The following is a 17,780-nucleotide window of genomic DNA, read 5'->3' as shown; positions in this document are numbered from 1 at the left end:
TTCGGGGGGTCGATACATTTATATATCGTTCTTAGCTGTAATCGTCAATATTACTTTACACCCTGGAAAAGAAGTTGACCCCCTCGATTATCATTGTATAATTTGCACCCTGGTTAGCATGTGTGTTTTGGGGGAAATTACCAAAGGGGTTAGTATGTGTGTTTTGGATGAAATGACATATCCCGATAAATTTGATCTCATGCAAAAATATAGAAACAATTACCACATCTAGCTCTAACATTGGGTCAATGGGGAACCAAGTCCTCTAAATGTATGCTAATTGTTTCTATCCTGGTGATTGTTGGTCATGTGATCTGATTGCTAATCAATACAAAGGATTGCCAGGTGTGTTTTGCTAATGAGTGGGTGAATATGAGCAAGTATGACTGTCCACATCCATTATTTGGGGTGGAAGGGTTAACTCAGTGGTTAAAGTGGCTGACTGCAAATCAAGAGGTTGGAGGTTTATATCCCCCAAGGTACTTTTGGATGAAAGCTGTAATTTGATGAAAGCTGGGATTTGAACCCAAGACCTTTACGCTTACCCTCAGTTTACATATGCTTAACCACTGAGCTACCAGGGCTTCACTAAATTAAATTCACCGGGGGAAGATCTAAATAAAAACAATTCTCATTAATGAAAATTGGGCTACAATTGACCTGCTTGTTGACAGTTTTTTCAATTGCTCTGTTAATATACAAGAAGTAAACACAACTGCGCTTATAAATGGTTGTGATCGCATCGGTAGAGGCGCACAAAGGGCCGTTACAGCGGTCTATCTTGCGCATCAGAGGCCACACACGCAGGCCTCACGCCGCGGGCTGTTTCTCCGGTCTCCCTCTGCTCACGGGAGAGCCCCAAATGTCCCGTTTAGAGCACTTCGAAGTAGGCTACACATCCCCCCTTTCAGTCACGGAAACGCAATTTATGGCCATTATGCAGCATTATAGATTGCATCTACAAAACTCCTCCAGAGTAAAACGCCTGTAACGCATGGTGCCCAAAAGCTGTGGGCGGAATTAGCAGACAGACACACACATCCCAAAGAGAAAAGGAGAGACATGTAAGGAGTTTGTTTGTTAGTATTGGATAGACTATAAAAAGAAACAAAACAAAGTCAACATTCCGACTGCGACCGAGACCACCCAAAATCAGCCGGGGAGAAAAGGAATTGTCCGGTGTCCAGTTGATGACGCCCCGGGTTCATGCGTTCAGCAGGCGGTAGCCTATTCGCTGGCCAAGCAATTAGCTGCCTTATCGACGCAGGGATATGCGGACCACCTCTCTGTACGGATAGAAAGAGGGAGGGGGGCTCCTGGGGACCCACAACAAGCAAGAACGAAGCTGGAATCATATACTTCATTGAGTTCCAACCTGACATATGTTGGTATACATTTTCAACTTCACAGAGGTGTTCTTGGATTGTTTCCTCGCTGCAGGTATATGAAGTAACAGAAGTTTTCATTTATTTGAATTAGATGAAGCAGTCTAATGCTAGTCAGCCTGGGAGCGAAGATATGTTTGATAACTCGCAGTATCCATATAACTGCTTCAACTATGATGGAGACGGCTACCCATCCAGCAGCACGGATGAAGACAAGAAAATCGGCCGACCGGCTTACAGGTATGGTGCTTGTGTTTAAAAATATTCAAACTTTATTATTTTTATGTATATATTTAGCCTATTATTCAAGTTCATGTCCCATTCTTATTTTTATTATTAGCCTAATTTCACAAATAATAACATATCAATGCCATACAAACATTTGGACTTAGATAATATATATCTTAATTTATTAGATCAGAGTTAACAATTTAGTGCAACACCTAATTCTACTGAATTAGAATATTTATTTTACAAAACTTTATTCTGTATCATAATTTGATTTCACATGCCTTTTAAACAATGTTTACATTTCTTTAGGGCAAGGCTATTCCCATTGTACTGTAAATAGTTCTTCACTCTAGAATGAATGGGAAAATAATACCCATCGAATGTAAACTCATGAATTATAAAAATTTATTGTTTGAGGGACAATAATAATATTCTCATAGACAGCCAGAAAATGGACCCTGTCTAGTCATTACTCATAATTTATTGCTCTGCTGTCCTAGTGCCCTTAAAACACTTAATCTCTCTTACTCTCTCCCAGTAACATAAAGTAATGATTAAAATCTCATAAAGGCGATAGAAGAATTAAAAAAAATTCAGCATTGAATGTGTCTGTGTTCCAGCTACATAGCCCTCATTGCCATGGCAATCCAGCAGAGCCCGGACCAGCGAGTCACTCTGTCTGGGATCTACGAGTTTATCATGAGACGCTTCCCCTTCTACCGGTCCAACCAGCGGGCCTGGCAGAACTCCATACGGCACAACCTCTCTCTCAACAGCTGCTTCATCAAGGTACAGCCCTGTGCACACAGCTCACTAACACTGGTTCAATTATTTTAACATCCTCGGAGGGTCCATAAATGCAAGTGGAGGTGTTTGAAAATGAAAAATGTGTTCTCATATCTGTTCTTATATTTAAGATGTTCTGTCTCATAGCAACAGTGAATAAAGATGTATTTAAGCCTGTGAAGGATGTTAAATAATTACCGAATGTCAGACTGTGATCATTCTTGCTCCTGCATGTTAGTCTTACGTGTAATATTACCACACTGTTAACAATGCTTGCATGAAGACAATATAGGGGGTGGAAATTATAGGAGATGATCAGTACAGTGTGTCCAGGACAGTGTTCAGTACTCATTATTGTGTGTGCATCCCCAGGTTCCAAGAACAGAGGGGAACGAGAAGGGGAAAGGGAACTACTGGAGTTTCGCGGCGGGCTGTGAGTCCATGCTGGACCTGTTTGAGAACGGAAACTTCCGCCGCCGGCGCCGTCGACGCAACATGAAGATGGGCTTCCGGGATTCGGGCGAGCCGTTTCTCCGCGTTGACAACAACAACAACAGCGACCGTATCAGCAACAATCAGCATGGACCCTCAGGCCGGCGTTCTGATGCAGACTCCTCCCCTTGCCCTTTGACTCCCAGCCACAGACCCACTCAGCCACAGATCCAGCTCAACCCAAACCAGGCCCACCAGAATAACAAACCAGAATCTGAGATCAAGTTTAGCATCGACTACATCCTGTCCACTCCGGCCCCTCCTCTTCCTGGGTTCAGACCCCCTCCTCTCGCCCCCATACATGCTCTGGAGCCCCAGCACCTCAACCTGCATTTCTGGACCCTCTGAGGATGTTCTAGAATGAAAGGAAAGAAATTTCTAGAACAAACCCTATTGCTCTATGTGTCTAAAATGGGAAAATGAAGGACATCCAAAGACACAGTTAATAGTACAAGAGTTGTATTGACTACAAAGAGATGGACTGTGAAGAGGTACAGTACAGTGTTCTTTTCTGTATCTTTGCTGTGCATGCAGTGGGCCAGTCCATCATGCATTCATGTACAGTCACTCACACAACTAACTTGAAATATGTGTCCATTCCAAAACTTGTGATAATCCACTGTGTCCTGTGCTAGATTAGCTTTACAGTATTGGAAAGAAAAAGTGTTTTATAAATACTAGGATCTACACTAAGGAGCTTGGAGGCCATTTATTGTCAATCAGACCACTTTTTCTCCAATAATGCTAATCTTTTCTATTGACCTTTTCAAACCAGTTAGAAGGCCACAGTCCACCCAACCCAGACAGCCCTATTCTGATACCATTCATAAAGGTAAGAGTTTAACACTCACAAACTAGGGACCTGTTAACATTTATTTCCCTCACAAGGGATATCAATCATCGGCTGTTTCTCTGCTGTTTGAAGTAGACATATTTCAATTTAACCTTTATATTATGCCGTGACTACATCAGGACGCCTCTCAACACGCTGTAACATGAGTGGCATTTAATATAGCATTACACTTGCAAGGTGAGGCCAAGATGTGACCCTATTCAAATACACAGGGACCTGCCGCCAGAACAGCACTACCCCCTCAACGTCATTATAATTAAACACACCTTATGCCTCCTTGTAAATGTGCTGATCGATCGGCAGTGTTAATGTTGCTACTTGAACTGCCCCCCAGCCTCCGTCTGGCTCAGCGCTGCGTTTATGGATCAGCAGGTTTCCATTAACGGAGCCGGTGACGGAGCCTGGAATTCCGCCGTTCCAAGTCGCTCTGCCCGGCCGTGGATATATTTGGGTAAATTAACTTAGCATAAAATGCTGGGAGGCTGCAGGGGTCTCTTTAAGACACTGGAAGAAAAGGCAAAAGGCAAGCATGCAGGTTTAAAAGTCAATGCACATACAGTATTATTATGGTGTTGTCAGTGAATGCTGTCATTATGTAGCTGCTGGCTAAAGTAACTTGTACCTGTGAATGGCCTCTATTAAAGTACTCATCCAAATCCCAAACCTTGGTTTCACAGTAATTTTCATTCAGTTTGAGGCAAAAATATATATTTTCAAACCATTGCAGAAATCGTTTATGATACTAGCCAATAAGGAAGAATAAAAGACCTGCTTAGTAGTGATACTTGATAACTGTACTGTCTGAATTATGTTAAAAAAAAAATGTTAAACGGGGCTGTTGGTACTAGGTTGTATGAGTGGCTCTGTGCAGATTGAACTGGGTACAGGGAGGAAATTGGGAAAGCAATGATGTGCAACGTTAATATAACAACTAAATCATAAACACAAACAGGTCATTTAATTCAAAGCATTTTTGCTTTGTAATTGGATTTCATGCAGGTGTGTGACTATGGCTATGGAACTCATTATGAGAATTTGAATAGTTGTTTTTGTTTAATATAGTGGCGGTCTATGTTTAGTAATGAGGTAGGCTGTGTACAGTAATGTCCTACTACCTGACTAACAACCATCGTTTCCTTGAGCTGTGGGCAGTACATGAGTATGAGGACAGAGATACTCTACTCTGCCATAAATCAACGGCCTACACCCAAATGCAGATTACAGGGTAATGATATTGGGATTAGCTCCATATGAATGGAAAGTGTTAAAATACCCTGAGGTGAAAAGGCCTCATACATACACACATCCAGCACCCTCTGACATTTAGAACCTTGTCTATCAGTCAGACACTGGGGGGGGGGTGGTGAACTCAACCAGGCTATCAATGGAATATGCCACCATTTTAAATGGGGTTTTAAATGTGCTTTGAATGAGAACATCAAAACAACACGTCAATCAATGTCACTGTGGCTCTGTTTACACTGAAGGCCTACAGAGCCTGTGGTCCCTGAGAACTCCATTCCAAGTGACTGTGGAAGTTTATAATAATGTTAAATGGCTGGAAGGGTGTAAAAGAAAAAATGGAATATTAGAAATGTAATAGAAGTCAGGGGCTTGTATACAAAATGACAGCTTGGTTGGAAATGTTCTGGTATTCTGTGCTCTATTTTAGGGGTTAGAGCATTCTAGAAGATTCTAAACGGTTGGCTGGGTGCTCCTGACCAGAACAGTGTGTGCTGTTTGATGGCTTCATCAGAGAAGTGGTTGTTGTTGCTGTTTTCCAGCATCATGTAAACTAACATCAATCCCTTTATCAATCAGGAGCATCTAGAAGGTAAACACTAGGCTGCTTCAAAAAGCAGCACACGCACATACACACACACACACACACACACACATGCACACACCCAAAAGAAAAATACACCAACACGTGTGAGTAAATGCATATTAAACAAGGTTTAAATGAAGAAATCCTGTTCTTGGTAACAGGGGAGCCAGATGAAGACAGCCATCTTGTTGAGGTTTTGGTTCAGCTCTGTGTTGCACAGCAGAGACATTGCACTCGGTTGGTCTACACATGCAATGCAACTACAATGCACCACAGCTCTGTCCAACAGACACACACAAACATATAGATCGTTATATAGTACACACATATCAAATCCACTGACTTCTGTGGTCTTGTGTGGTGGAGACCGGTGACTGAACATAGTGCTTGCTACACCTTGTGATTCTCAGTAAGACCAGGCCATTTCTGTGTTTTAGCCACTAGAGGGCTATCCCAGCTTGGCCTGTGAGGAGAGCTGGCACTGAAGCCAGGGGAGGGAGAGGGACTGAGGAGGAACATGTCATAATCTCTTGTGTTCATGGACAGCTCTGATGGCTGACGCCTCTGCTCTGTAGAAGCCATTCCTGCGAGGGAGACATGATGAAAGATGAGCATCCTAGTCACCACAGAATAGAGTGTATTATCAGAAAGTGTTGTGTCAGTGCATGCAGTCTAAGTCCTGACACACACATCCTGCTTCTGATATCACAAAGCCTAGGGATGAACTCCAACTAGTTAGTTGATTCATCGTTTTATATTGTTTAATTACCCCCCGATTTAAAACACATCTGTTGCCTTTATATATTAATTGTGAGGCCTAGAATGTGTCTGTTTTAGGACACAAACACCCTAACCCGTAGCAGGCTATTTGATAGGATATAGTATGTCTATGTTAGGACAAACTGTACACTTCATTGCTTTCATCTTAGTTTCAATTTGTTGATGATATGATCAATACACTGCACTGGATAGGAAATTGCTGTCTGTATAACATGGCAGTAAAACACGTTAGATATTCTAGTCATGATGAGATGACACACAAGCCAGGATTCAAAGAACACATCAACATTACCTCATGAGATCCAAAGTGGCATCAGCTATTAGTTAGGATTGTAGAACAGGATGGAGCAGAGTAAACCAAGCCTAAAACCAACACAAAGTAACTGTGTGAACGAGTCTTTGTACTAGCCCACACGAGAGACAGAAAGAGAGGGAGAGAAAGAGTGGCTGACAGAGAAAGAGAGCGCATGGTGGGAAAGTATGACACACCCCCTCTTATTTGACCGGGAAAACCCACCATAGAGAGAGGACAGACTGAGAGAAGCCATGTTTTAGAATGAGGTGATTCCCATCAACCAATGGGAGAGCCCTGGCCCCCTCCTCATCCCCCCTCAGTGAAGAGGCAGAGAAGGCCTTGGGTTTAGGAGGGTGGGAGGGGTTTCTAGGCAAGGTAAATAGGATCTATAAAACAACCTAAGCTGCATTACTCTGGACTGGAATACTGGAAAACATTCACTACTTAGCTATATAGACTGCAATACTGGATTACAATGCATTTAGTGTAATCTGTGTTAGAAGTGTAGTACAGAAATGCAAGAGCCAGAATACATTACACACTGCTAGTGTTTTATTGGAGTTCAACACATGCATGAGTCTGAGAGAAAGAGAGAGAGTAGACAGCAAGAAAAAGATGGCACACACTCATGAATGTACCTTTTAGTATTTCCAAACAAATACATCGGTTTTTCAAGAAGTGGGCATAGGGATGACAACATTATATATATAAATGAAAATGCTCTTCATTTTTGACAGTGTATGCTGTTGAAAGCATCCTAAAGCAGTCCTTTTCTTTAACTGTCGATACAAAGTGCTGTCGGCATTTATTCAACCAATAGCCTTGCCAGGGATACAGCCTTACCTTATGGGTAAAGTACAAACACACACACGGAACGCTGTAAAAACACAGAATAGAACCCAAGAAACCCTTTCCACGGTGACAATATACATGTTGTTCAACAAACAAAAGGACACACAAAAACAAACAAACAAGACTCCCTCTCAAAGGTAAAGTAATTTGCTAATGAGTCAACGTTTGCTAGAACAAGATGTTCGTTGTTCACCGGATTCAAAACTCATCCTGGCGAATCGTCCCGAAGGATTTCCAAACACTGACGCAGAAGACTGGATGCTAGGAACCCTTTGAAAACTTTGAACTCCATAAACAGTAGCAATATTAAAACATCTTTCGACACAATCGTCATGAAAATAATAATTCATTTATCCCCCCCCATAACGTAATTAGTTAATCATTCAGTTTTTTTTTTTTTTACAATAAAACGATCATTCAAATACTGCTAGATCAAGAAAATAATGCTTCATAAATTATTCCTACACTTTTGTCAATATTTACCCACGTTTTCTCATTTATTACAGCTAGCATATTTCTAGTGTCCCAACACGTTCCCCTCATTGAGAACAAGCATACAAGGTGGGCTGATGGTGGAGGGTGTACTAGTAGTGAGCTCATTGTGACTGCATAACTCGGTACAACAGTAGACGGTATCCCACAGTCAAACGTACGGAGTACTATCTTACTGGAGGGAGAGAGTGAACATTCAGTTCAGAGTCCTTCCATGCCCATTTGAAAATCGTGGATATACTAGTGTTATTATAAGAGGTGAAACAAGTCAAGCATGGGCTTTCTGCATACATTGACAAGAGAATTGCGCTGTAATGCCGTGTGAATGGTTTCTAAAAGAGATATCAGGCACGTAACTGTGAATCAAGAGATAGATTTCGTTTGTAAGCCCTACAAAGCCTTCAACAACAACCAATCAACAGACACGCGAAACTTTGGTCCGTTAAACGCAGCTGGCGCGCGAGTTACAGCACGGCCGTCAGACTGAGCTCTGTGTGAAGGCCTGTGTCATCGGCCTGGCGTCATCAGGCCCGTGTCATCGGCCTGTGTCATCAGGTCCGTGTCATCAGGTCCGTGTCGTGAGGCCCACCTGCTGGCTTGATGTACCCTCATCTCTATCCATGTTCATGTCCTCCCTTGTCTCATCAACAGGACTAGTGTTTCAGCATGTGGATCAACACCAACGTGTTTAGACTCAAAATGACTTGTTAGTTAGCCTGCAAGCACTTCAGTCAGAGCCATGCATCGTCTAGTCATGTTAATGATTTTCATTCAGCCTCAATCTAGAAACAGTGCAATGGAAAGCAAAAACAAAAAAATATTTTCTATAGCGATAACTGAATTTACTTGTCATCGATTCCTTTTCTAGACGGTTAGAAACTTAAAGTTCAGCAGCTGATTGACTTCTCAAATGTTCTCTTCACACTGAACTCAAACTCCCTTTAGCTTAACCTATCAGTCCCTTTAAAAGCTCGATTCAACACACGCACAAACACAACCTTGCTGATTCTTGGTTCTACAGCGGACCCAGACCCAAAGCACCACAACAGCATTAAACCCCAACAGGCCCAGGGGGATCTGAACCTGGACCAGAGACTGCGTAATGGACTTGGTTGGGGAGGGCAAGAATTACATACCTAAATAAAAAAAAACACAATAAAACAGTCCAGCATATTCCCTATTCATCATATCTCATGAATGTATATTTATGACGTTACTCCCCCTACACTGGTGTCTTTACAGGTTCAATGCTTAGAACCAGTCCCTTTACCTCTTTGTAGTTCCCTTTGACAAATGGAAGTTGCGTTTGATTAAATGGTGGGGGTTTGTCCGTGCATGCAACAAGGTGTTTTGAGGAATCGGCTCCAGAAATGGCTCCGTGTCACCAAGGCAGAACAGGGTGTCTCATCTTAAGGAGAGACCAGCCAGTCCATCAGACAGACAGACAGACAGGGTAGGGTTGATGGTCTTGCAGGGTTCAGTGCGTTACAGCCATGCCAGACTGGTAGGTGTCATCCTCGGATAGTGTCTCAAAATGGACCAGTCGGTGGGAGTCGTTTGTAGTGTAATTCAACAGAAACACAAGTTTGTATGGGCTGACACATGTTCCCACACACACACACAGAATCATCAGATGGATGTTCAGCTGGTGGCGAGATGATGAGATGCAGAGGAGCAGATAGACAGATGGTGTGTGTGTGTTTGTGCACAGACACCCAGCACTCTGGGGCCAGAGCTGCTGGGCCGGTGGGGGTGAGAGACTCAGGGCTGGAGGAGAGGAGAGGACGGGTCTACATGGCGAACAGGGAGTCCTCCGGCCTGCTGGCCTTCTTCCTGCTGCCTCCTGGCGTGCCCTGCCCTGCAGCTGCAGCTGGGTCTCCACCAGGGGGCAGCGGCAGGCTGGGCACCATGTCTGCAGCCTTGGCCCTCTCCTCCAGGAACTTGTCGAACTCTGCAGGACGTAAGCGAACGGAAAACAGATGATTAGGGAAAGGTAAGGTGCAGGGGGAGAGGAATTGGTCCGGGAGAGAAAGAGCGGGAGAGGGGAAAAGTGTCTTACCTTCACTAGTCACGCCCTCCTCCCCTTCGTCCCCTTGCTGTTGAGTAAAGGAAACAGGTTATATTCTTGTTTGGAATTTGAGAAAAGCCGGCCCACCACAACACACCGTTAGGAGCTGCACAGGAAGCTACGGTGGATCCTGACACGTGATTGGTTAGGAGGGGAACGGAAGGAGAAAAGTGTTACGGTCAGCTCAAAAAGAGAGACGGGAGAAAGAGAGAGAGAGGCGAGAAAAAGCGAAAGAGATGAGAAGGAGAAAGGAAGAGGGAGAAAGAAAATAAGGAGGAAGGAAAAGGCAGAGGTATAATCATGTCTCACCACATCAGTACCGAGCCACTCCTCTATGTCATCCATGACAGAGGACTGACCAACCAGAACCTAGGGCCAAACAGACATGTCCCCCCAAAACAAAAACAAAGAAAACATAAGAAACAAAAAAAGGAAAAATCAACTTAGGCACACGTCTAATGAAATAAATAAATTTTCTCAAACTGAAGAAAAAATGAAATAACTTATGATGATATTAACACATTTGGTTTGCAATGAAGAGTTAAATTCAGAGTACACCTCAACTCTCAATGTTTGATGGAGCACTGTCAAAGGGACACACACACACACACACACACACACACACACACACACACGTCATGCTTATTCCAGGCATTGCCCGAAAAGGTGTGCGGAGAGTTGAGAAACTCCTAGGTTGTTTAGAACAATATGATGGGGTGTGGTGGATAGAGTGGCTGAGTTCTAAGTAACTGGGAAGGTTCTCAAGAAGAAATACACCAGAAACAACACAAAGCACACACACACACACACACACACACAGGTGCACACAAACACACACACACTCACAAATCTGAAACAAAACACAGATTGTTTGTTATCAGTTGCAGATAGGACCTGTATGCATTTGCTAGCCTGTTTGCAGGCGTAGCAAGAGTAATGCCAGATAATATCTAGGTCCAGCCCAGGAAATATCTAGGTCCAGCCCAGGTAATATCTAGGTCCAGCCCAGGTAATATCTAGGTCCAGCCCAGGAAATATCTAGGTCAAGCCCAGGTAATATCTAGGTCCAGCCCAGGTAATATCTAGGTCCAGCCCAGGTAATATCTAGGTCCAGCCCAGGTCCTCCCAAACACTTGACACAAGATGAGCTAGGATGATGCACTGCTGTCTCCAGGTAACACGCAGGTCCAAGATAACACTACAACACAGCAAGCCTCCAGGTAACACCCCAGTCCAGCCCTGGCTCACTTACCCCTCCTGCAGTGGGCTGTCGTACCTCCAGAGTGGGGGGCAGCCCTGCTCCTGGGAGACTGTCCTCCACGGGAGCCCTGAGCGAGATGGGGGTAAAAAGAGAGGATGAGAAGGGGGGGGGGGGGGGGGGGGGGCATATATTATACTGTATAGGTTCAAGGGAATCAGCCAGTAATGATGCTAGAGCACAGTGACTAACTGAGCAGTAGGAAGCCCTGTCCAGCCGTCTGAGGGAGTGAGCAGACACACAGACAGACTGACAGGAAGTGAGAGGTAGGGGGCGCGTCCTTACGTCCTGCGTGGCTCGGTCGCGGCGCCGGTCCGGGTCTGGGCGAACATGTCAAAATCGTCCTGGGCCGGAGGCTGGCAGCTGGGCAGGGAGCTCAGAGTGCCGCTCACACTGTCAGCACCCACGTCTGGTGCACACACAAACACAGAGAGACACACACACAGAGAGACACACACAAACACACAGAGAGACACAGACTCATTATTGTCTATATACAAGGGATGGAAATCTGTCACCACCAGCTACAGAAAACAGAGAGCCATTAACGGTGGCTGTGCTGTAATCAGAGTAGCAGGGCTGGCCCAGGCCAAGGCTGCAGCAGTACACACCGAGACCAGCCAGTCTGGATGCCAGCGAGGCGGGGGACGAGGGCCTGGCAGCGGGGGCGCTGAGGGAGGGGGGCAGGCTGGAGGACGGGGGAGCGTTCACCATGTTGCTGACCACAGCGGGAGAACCAGGGCCCAGGTCGATCAGGTTGTCCTCCGTGGCCTCGCTGAGCACCTGGGGGGAGGAGAGGAGAGAGGGGGGTGAAGGGAGGGAGAGAGACAAGGACAGAGAGAGAGAGAGAGAAGTGACTCTCTCCAAGTGTATGCTCCTCAGACTACAACTTAGCTACGCTCGGTCAAATGGGACCGGTGCAAGGTCAACAAGCAGGGATCAGTTCCAAACGGAACATGGCTCATTTGGTTTGGGACTGGGGAGACCCCCGGGGGCCGGCCGCTGTAAATCATGAACAAACATCAGCAGCACAAGACAAGAAGGTATGGGCTGGGCTGGGGTGTGTTGGTCTGTAAGGGTAGGAAACATCCCTCAGCTAACAGCAGAAGCATGACAGCGTCCAGACAGAGCAGAGACAGGCCAGCAGGACATGTGCTGTCCTTAAGGGGGCGGACAGCAGCCTGGTGGACACAGAAAAACCAGGAAGCTGGGCGGTCTGAACTATCAAGGTTGTCTGACAGCAACACAGCCATTTACCACAACAACAAAAGTCCTGGGAGGCTTCCCCTTAAGGAACAAGGAGGAGGAGGAGGGGGGGGGGGGGACCAGCACATCTATTAGGACTGTCACTGCACTAGCCAGAACGATGATGCCTGGTATGCTGGTGTTGCGTTGCTGTCTGGCAACCGACTGCTCAATATGCTAGCAGTTACTACACTATATAGTTCAATTGCGTTAAAACGATGCTTGTGTCATTAATACACGGCTCAAATTCAATGACACATTTTCAATTAATTATTTGACTTATCCGTGGTAAATACATGTTATATGGGGTCCTTTAAAATCGTGCAGGGTAGGATGGATCGTGCAGTGACAAGTACATATCCACTGTACTGATCTCAGATCAGTCTAGGGAAGAGTGGTTGGCTGCCTGGTTATATGGAGCCAGGGGTGGAGAGTTGGTCTGAAGGCTTGGAGCTTGTAGCACTAGAGCAGTTCCCAGAAGCTCACCCAGCTAAAACAAGGAGAGGATGTTTGGTGCATTGAGAGGGGGGGGGGGTTAATACTTGCCTGCCTCAGCTAGCCATAAAGACACAGAAACAGAAAGAAAAGGGAGACAGGATGAGTAGTCGGCACATGCCTGTGTGCAGAGACACTGCACCGTGTCACAGCCATGCAGACAGACACACAGGCAGACAGACACACAGGCAGACAGACACACACTATCAATGTCTGACGTCTCTCCAGAAAGACAGCGGTTTCAGACAGGACTGATGATAGAGAATGAGAGAACAATGTGTGTGTGTGTTTCAGGTTACGTGAAGGAACAGAGGAGCGTGTAAGACAGGGTTACGTATTAGTAAATGTATTTGTAAACATGGAACTAAATGAAGCGTCAGAATGAGACTTTCCAGGAGGAGACCGAGTGTGTGTGTTTGTGTGTGAGAGAGAGAGACAGAGACTCACCCCGTTGTTGATACCCTGAGAGGAAGATCTTCCAGACCTGAACCTCTCGTACCTGCAAGACGGTAACAGAAAACAGAACAGTGGAAGGAGTGCAGGTGGATGAATGTTTAAGTGTGCGTGTGTGTTTGTGGTGAGTATGGGTAAAGGGCATAGAGGTGTGCGTGTGTGTAAAGATAGATGTATGTGTGTGTGAGGTGGGTATGCGTTAAGGGACACAGAGGTGCACGTGTACTGATACGCACGAGCGTGTGCACTGACAGGTGAGTGTGTGTGTGTGTGTGTGAGCGTGGGCCCCCCTCACCTGTCGTAGCGCAGGAAGATGTTGTTGAGGTCGTCGTTGACGTGCAGCAGCTCCTCGGTCACCTCCTCGTTGCCCACGCAGGAGATGAGCTCCACCACCCTCTGCTGCATGGCCCGGCACGTGCGGTTGAGCTCCTGCAGCAGCTCGTGGTCCGACGGCTCCTCCTGGCCCGGGACCATCTCCGTCAGCATCTCCGACATCACCTTGGTGTTGCCGCGCACCACGTCCAGCTCGCTGCGGAGCCTGCAGATCTGGGGGTGGGGGGGTGGGGGAAAGAGGTTATTGGTAATAGAGTCATTCGTTCACGTGCCGTACCATGGCTACGTGTAGTGTTAAGTGTGTGTGTGTGGGGAGGGGGTACCTGTTCCGGTGTGGGGTTGATAGATCCCGAGGCCTGGAGGTTGGGGACCTGAGGGCTGGAGTAGGAGGGTGGGGCTGCGTGGGGTACGGCCTGCGGGGGAGGCTGGGGGCTGGGGAGGGGTTGGGGAGGGGCGCTGTACTTGGGCAGGGTGGAATCCCCCTCCGGAGCGCTGGCCAACTGGGGAGGAGAGGAACAGGAGGATGTCCGTGAAAACACCAACACCACTTCTGTTCCAAATCCTATTTTTCTCTCACAGCTTGTCTCTCGCTCTCTCTCTCTCTGACACACACGCACACACACACACACCTACCCGGTGGGGGGTGTGTATGGGAGACAGGGTCTCCAGGTCGGACATGGGGAACTCGATGCCTTTCCTTTTGAGCTCCTCGTAGATGTGGACCACCCCTGTCAGATCTGGGCTGCTCCTGAACGCATCAGCCCACGCCTGGAACGGGCACAGAGACACAAGCATGTTAGTGCTGTTAGGACAGCCAACAGCCATCCCATAATACGGAATTTGACTATGAGTGTTTTGAATCAGCGAGGCTTATTAGAGCCAAGCAGGGCGGGCAGCTGTCTCGTGTCTGTCGACGCCCACACCTCTGCAGACTCCATCACTGTGCAGGTGGCGGGCTTCAGTAACATAAACCAAGCATGGGGCGATGTGGTGATGATGATGTGTGTGACATTAATCATTTCTCTTACTCTATCTCTCCATCTGTTTGTCTGTCTGTCTCTCTGGGGAAGATAGCTGGTGTCATTTGAGCCCAGAGAGACAGGGCTACCTGAGCTGCTGTAACCAGAGATCTCTCTCTCTCTTACACACACACACACACACGGATGGCAGAAAGTGTAGCGCCAGTGGAAAACACTGGATCGCCCCCCCCCCCCCCCCCCCCTCCAGTGTCAGGTAACAAACACTCTAGCCTGATCTCCTCAGCTCAGAATTCTAAATGTGACTACGAATAGAAACCCATCATCTGCTGATTAATCGTGTCTCATGGCTCAAATCTATCGTCTTACAAATAACGACAAATGCATCTGTGCCGAATTAATCCTAAACCCACTTCCCTGTCACAGGAACCGACATCCCCAATCCACACACAAACACACACACACGCATACCTGTATAAGGGCGAGCACTTTGTCTTGTACAATGGTGGGGGGGTTGTTCTTCGGGGAGATGATTTTGACCAGAACACCGTCAATGAAGTCTCTGCTGGTGACGAGGGCGTGGAAACGATGACCACAGTTCTTCACGCACGTCTCCAGCACCTGAGGGAGGGGCAGGAGCGGGCGGGTTAGAGGACACGCCTTAGGACACGGGGGTTGGAGGTCGTCACACAAAGCTCTTGTTCTGTCTTGCCAAGCACGGCGGCATTCACAGTCAAAGCACTTGGCCTTCACCCAGCATGTGTTGAAATGAATTGTAGCTGTTAGCTGTTATTGTTGCAAAGTTATTGAGATGTTATTATTTTTTACCATGCCAATACTTGACTTGCCTGATAAAATTACAGACCGTTCATGGCTCTAACCACTAAAATACTGTTAGAACTGTGTACTTATTTAAGTATCGGCAGTTCTTTCATATAAGCACAGTTCATCTGCTGCTTTGGATTACAGCATCCCCTAAAATGAAGGAAATGTGAATGTGTGTCCACGTCTTTTCTTCTAAACAGGGCACACTGCGTGACCCCAGCTGGGTTCCTGATGCATGCTGAGCCCTTCCTCCCCCCCCCCCCCCCCCGTTCCCTCTCCCCCCTCCCTGTCCTCCCGTCTCACCGTCAGAGCCAGCATCACTTCCCTGTAGTTCCTGTTGCCGTTCAGTCGCTTCTTCACCGCCCTAATGGCATCCTTGGGCCTGAAGACACACAGACAGACAGCCCACGGTTAAACAAGGGGCCTGTAGGATGTTGTTAATCTGGATAGAGAATCTTGTGGAGGGGTGACTGGGTACAGAGCCATTACACAGACCAAAGTCCAGACATAAGATAAAGACATCATTCTGACTGATGTACAGTAGCTACAACATCTTGTTTTATTTGTTAGGTCTTAACTTGTTGAGGAAACAACAGGTTGGAAGATATCAATCATCTTACAATATTGGTTATATAACAAAGCAAGGTGGAACACAATGCTCACGCCGGTTGTCCAGCACCCTCTGTGGTTTCTCTTTCCACCAGCACAGGGTGTGGTGGGTTCTGCAGCCACATAACCACAGAGATGTCATGTAGATTGCTGGGTGGAACATCCTTGGGATGTGACAGAACACAAAGTCCTTTGTGGTACTGTTTTCACACATTCACAGATTAACTGGGTGTGTGTATATAAGCAAAAGAAACTAGCTTTGATATAAAGTGCTTTTATCAAATATCAAACCATTTGCAAGCTTGACATGCAAGGTTGATGAAAGATAATTCTTGGGTGAAATCCGTATTCCAGTCCATTACGGTTGTGATAAGACAAGAACCAGATAAGACTTGGGGAGGGCAAAGACTGGTCATTTCCTAAATAAATGACATGCCAATACAAGGAAGGGCAACTGCCGAGTTGAATGTTATAGTTTGAACAGTGAAAGGATTTATCAGTGAACTGATTGCATAGTGCAGGCCCCTGGTATACTAGGTAGTTAATCAATAACTTGATCCTCTCGCTATCTACTCACCCATCTTCTGTTTCATTGATTATGTCACATATTTCCATGTTGAGGGTCCAGTCCTCACTTTGTAGTGAGCCATCCGTGGCTCTTTCTAACAAGGGACAAACAGCACTGTTAATCTGTAGTAACATAATAAATAGATGTAAATACAGTTGACATCTGGAAGACGAGCACAGCAGGCTAAGGGCTAATGGTAATACTGTGCTTGGTTGGTTGTCTGGCTATCAAGCTAACAGCTAGAATATTTTAGATACGTGTATTCATGTGTATGAATTATCTATTCCATATTGCATTAGATATGTCTAACTATATTTCTAAATATTTCTTATTATAGCTACAGCTATCAAGTTAGATAGCTAGCAGGATAGCTGGCGAATCAGCTAGCCGAGCAGCTAATCATGCTAGGCTAGCCAGCTGGTGTTCAGCTTTAAAGTACCATAGCTATTAGCAAGTCCAATGGAAAAGCTAGCAAGCTACCTAAAGACAAGACAACCGCAGGGTTACTACAACGGAATATTTTCTAAATGTATCAAATATGACATACCAATGCAATGCCCCACTGGGGTACTGTACGGGTTTCCCAAAAGGAACTCCATCTTGGTCGACAATAAACAATTTGTACGAAGTCACAGTTCGTGAGGAAGACGCCATAAGCCTCGCCCACACTGTTTTTTAATCTAATTGGTTAAAGAATCTTTCTTGTGAATGTGATTTGGCAATTGAAATGTCTATCATGTGGACGTTGTCCATTGTAAATAAATGACATCAAATGCTGCATTAACGCATCTCTAGCTAAATATGTGGATAATACAATTGTAATGAGTTTATCATTTTTTGTTTCTAGCCTACCTTCTCTTCGTTCTACCAGTAACATTACGTTGTCTAATTAGAGATCTTTAACAATCTTATTTTAAACGATATTTCACTCTGCGTGTTTCAATGTAACTTAAAT

At 45.8% G+C, this 17,780-nt stretch overlaps 2 protein-coding genes across 7 annotated transcripts; one reads left to right on the top strand and one right to left on the bottom strand.

Annotated features, from left to right (window-relative positions):
- Window positions 1-1,263: 1,263 nt before the first annotated feature.
- foxl3 (forkhead box L3) lies at window positions 1,264-4,399 on the top strand. 3 transcript variants are annotated; one of them, XM_067245302.1, is made up of 4 exons: window positions 1,264-1,388; window positions 1,486-1,625; window positions 2,237-2,405; window positions 2,775-4,399. In XM_067245302.1, exons 1-4 carry the CDS (start codon window positions 1,383-1,385, stop codon window positions 3,240-3,242), a joined length of 783 nt encoding a protein of 260 aa, XP_067101403.1. In that variant the 5' UTR covers window positions 1,264-1,382; the 3' UTR covers window positions 3,243-4,399. The 3 variants fall into 3 exon arrangements, 2 of the variants coding, with proteins under 2 accessions (XP_067101403.1, XP_067101402.1); XR_010877511.1 differs by having other exon boundaries at window positions 1,341-1,625; window positions 2,775-3,385; window positions 3,670-4,399; XM_067245301.1 differs by having other exon boundaries at window positions 1,341-1,625.
- A 2,781-nt stretch (window positions 4,400-7,180) lies between these two features.
- tom1l2 (target of myb1 like 2 membrane trafficking protein) lies at window positions 7,181-17,464 on the bottom strand. Of its 4 annotated transcripts, XM_067244163.1 has the most exons (14): window positions 17,373-17,464; window positions 16,835-16,919; window positions 15,952-16,030; window positions 15,295-15,444; window positions 14,480-14,614; window positions 14,170-14,346; window positions 13,809-14,059; window positions 13,508-13,559; window positions 11,932-12,103; window positions 11,606-11,729; window positions 11,315-11,390; window positions 10,372-10,431; window positions 10,054-10,090; window positions 7,181-9,945 (listed from the first exon to the last, which is right to left on the bottom strand). In XM_067244163.1, the coding sequence occupies exons 1-14, from the start codon at window positions 17,422-17,424 to the stop codon at window positions 9,785-9,787; spliced, it is 1,611 nt and encodes a 536-aa protein (XP_067100264.1). In that variant the 5' UTR covers window positions 17,425-17,464; the 3' UTR covers window positions 7,181-9,784. The 4 variants fall into 4 exon arrangements, with proteins under 4 accessions (XP_067100264.1, XP_067100265.1, XP_067100266.1 ...); XM_067244164.1 differs by lacking the exon at window positions 10,372-10,431; XM_067244165.1 differs by lacking the exon at window positions 10,372-10,431 and having other exon boundaries at window positions 11,339-11,390.
- Between the last annotated feature and the right edge of the window lie 316 nt (window positions 17,465-17,780).

Source organism: Osmerus mordax, chromosome 10 (assembly GCF_038355195.1).
Source record: "Osmerus mordax isolate fOsmMor3 chromosome 10, fOsmMor3.pri, whole genome shotgun sequence".
Lineage (NCBI taxonomy): Eukaryota > Metazoa > Chordata > Actinopteri > Osmeriformes > Osmeridae > Osmerus > Osmerus mordax.
The sequence above is the reverse complement of the archived record's forward strand: the minus strand, read 5'-3'. Positions and strand labels throughout refer to the sequence as shown.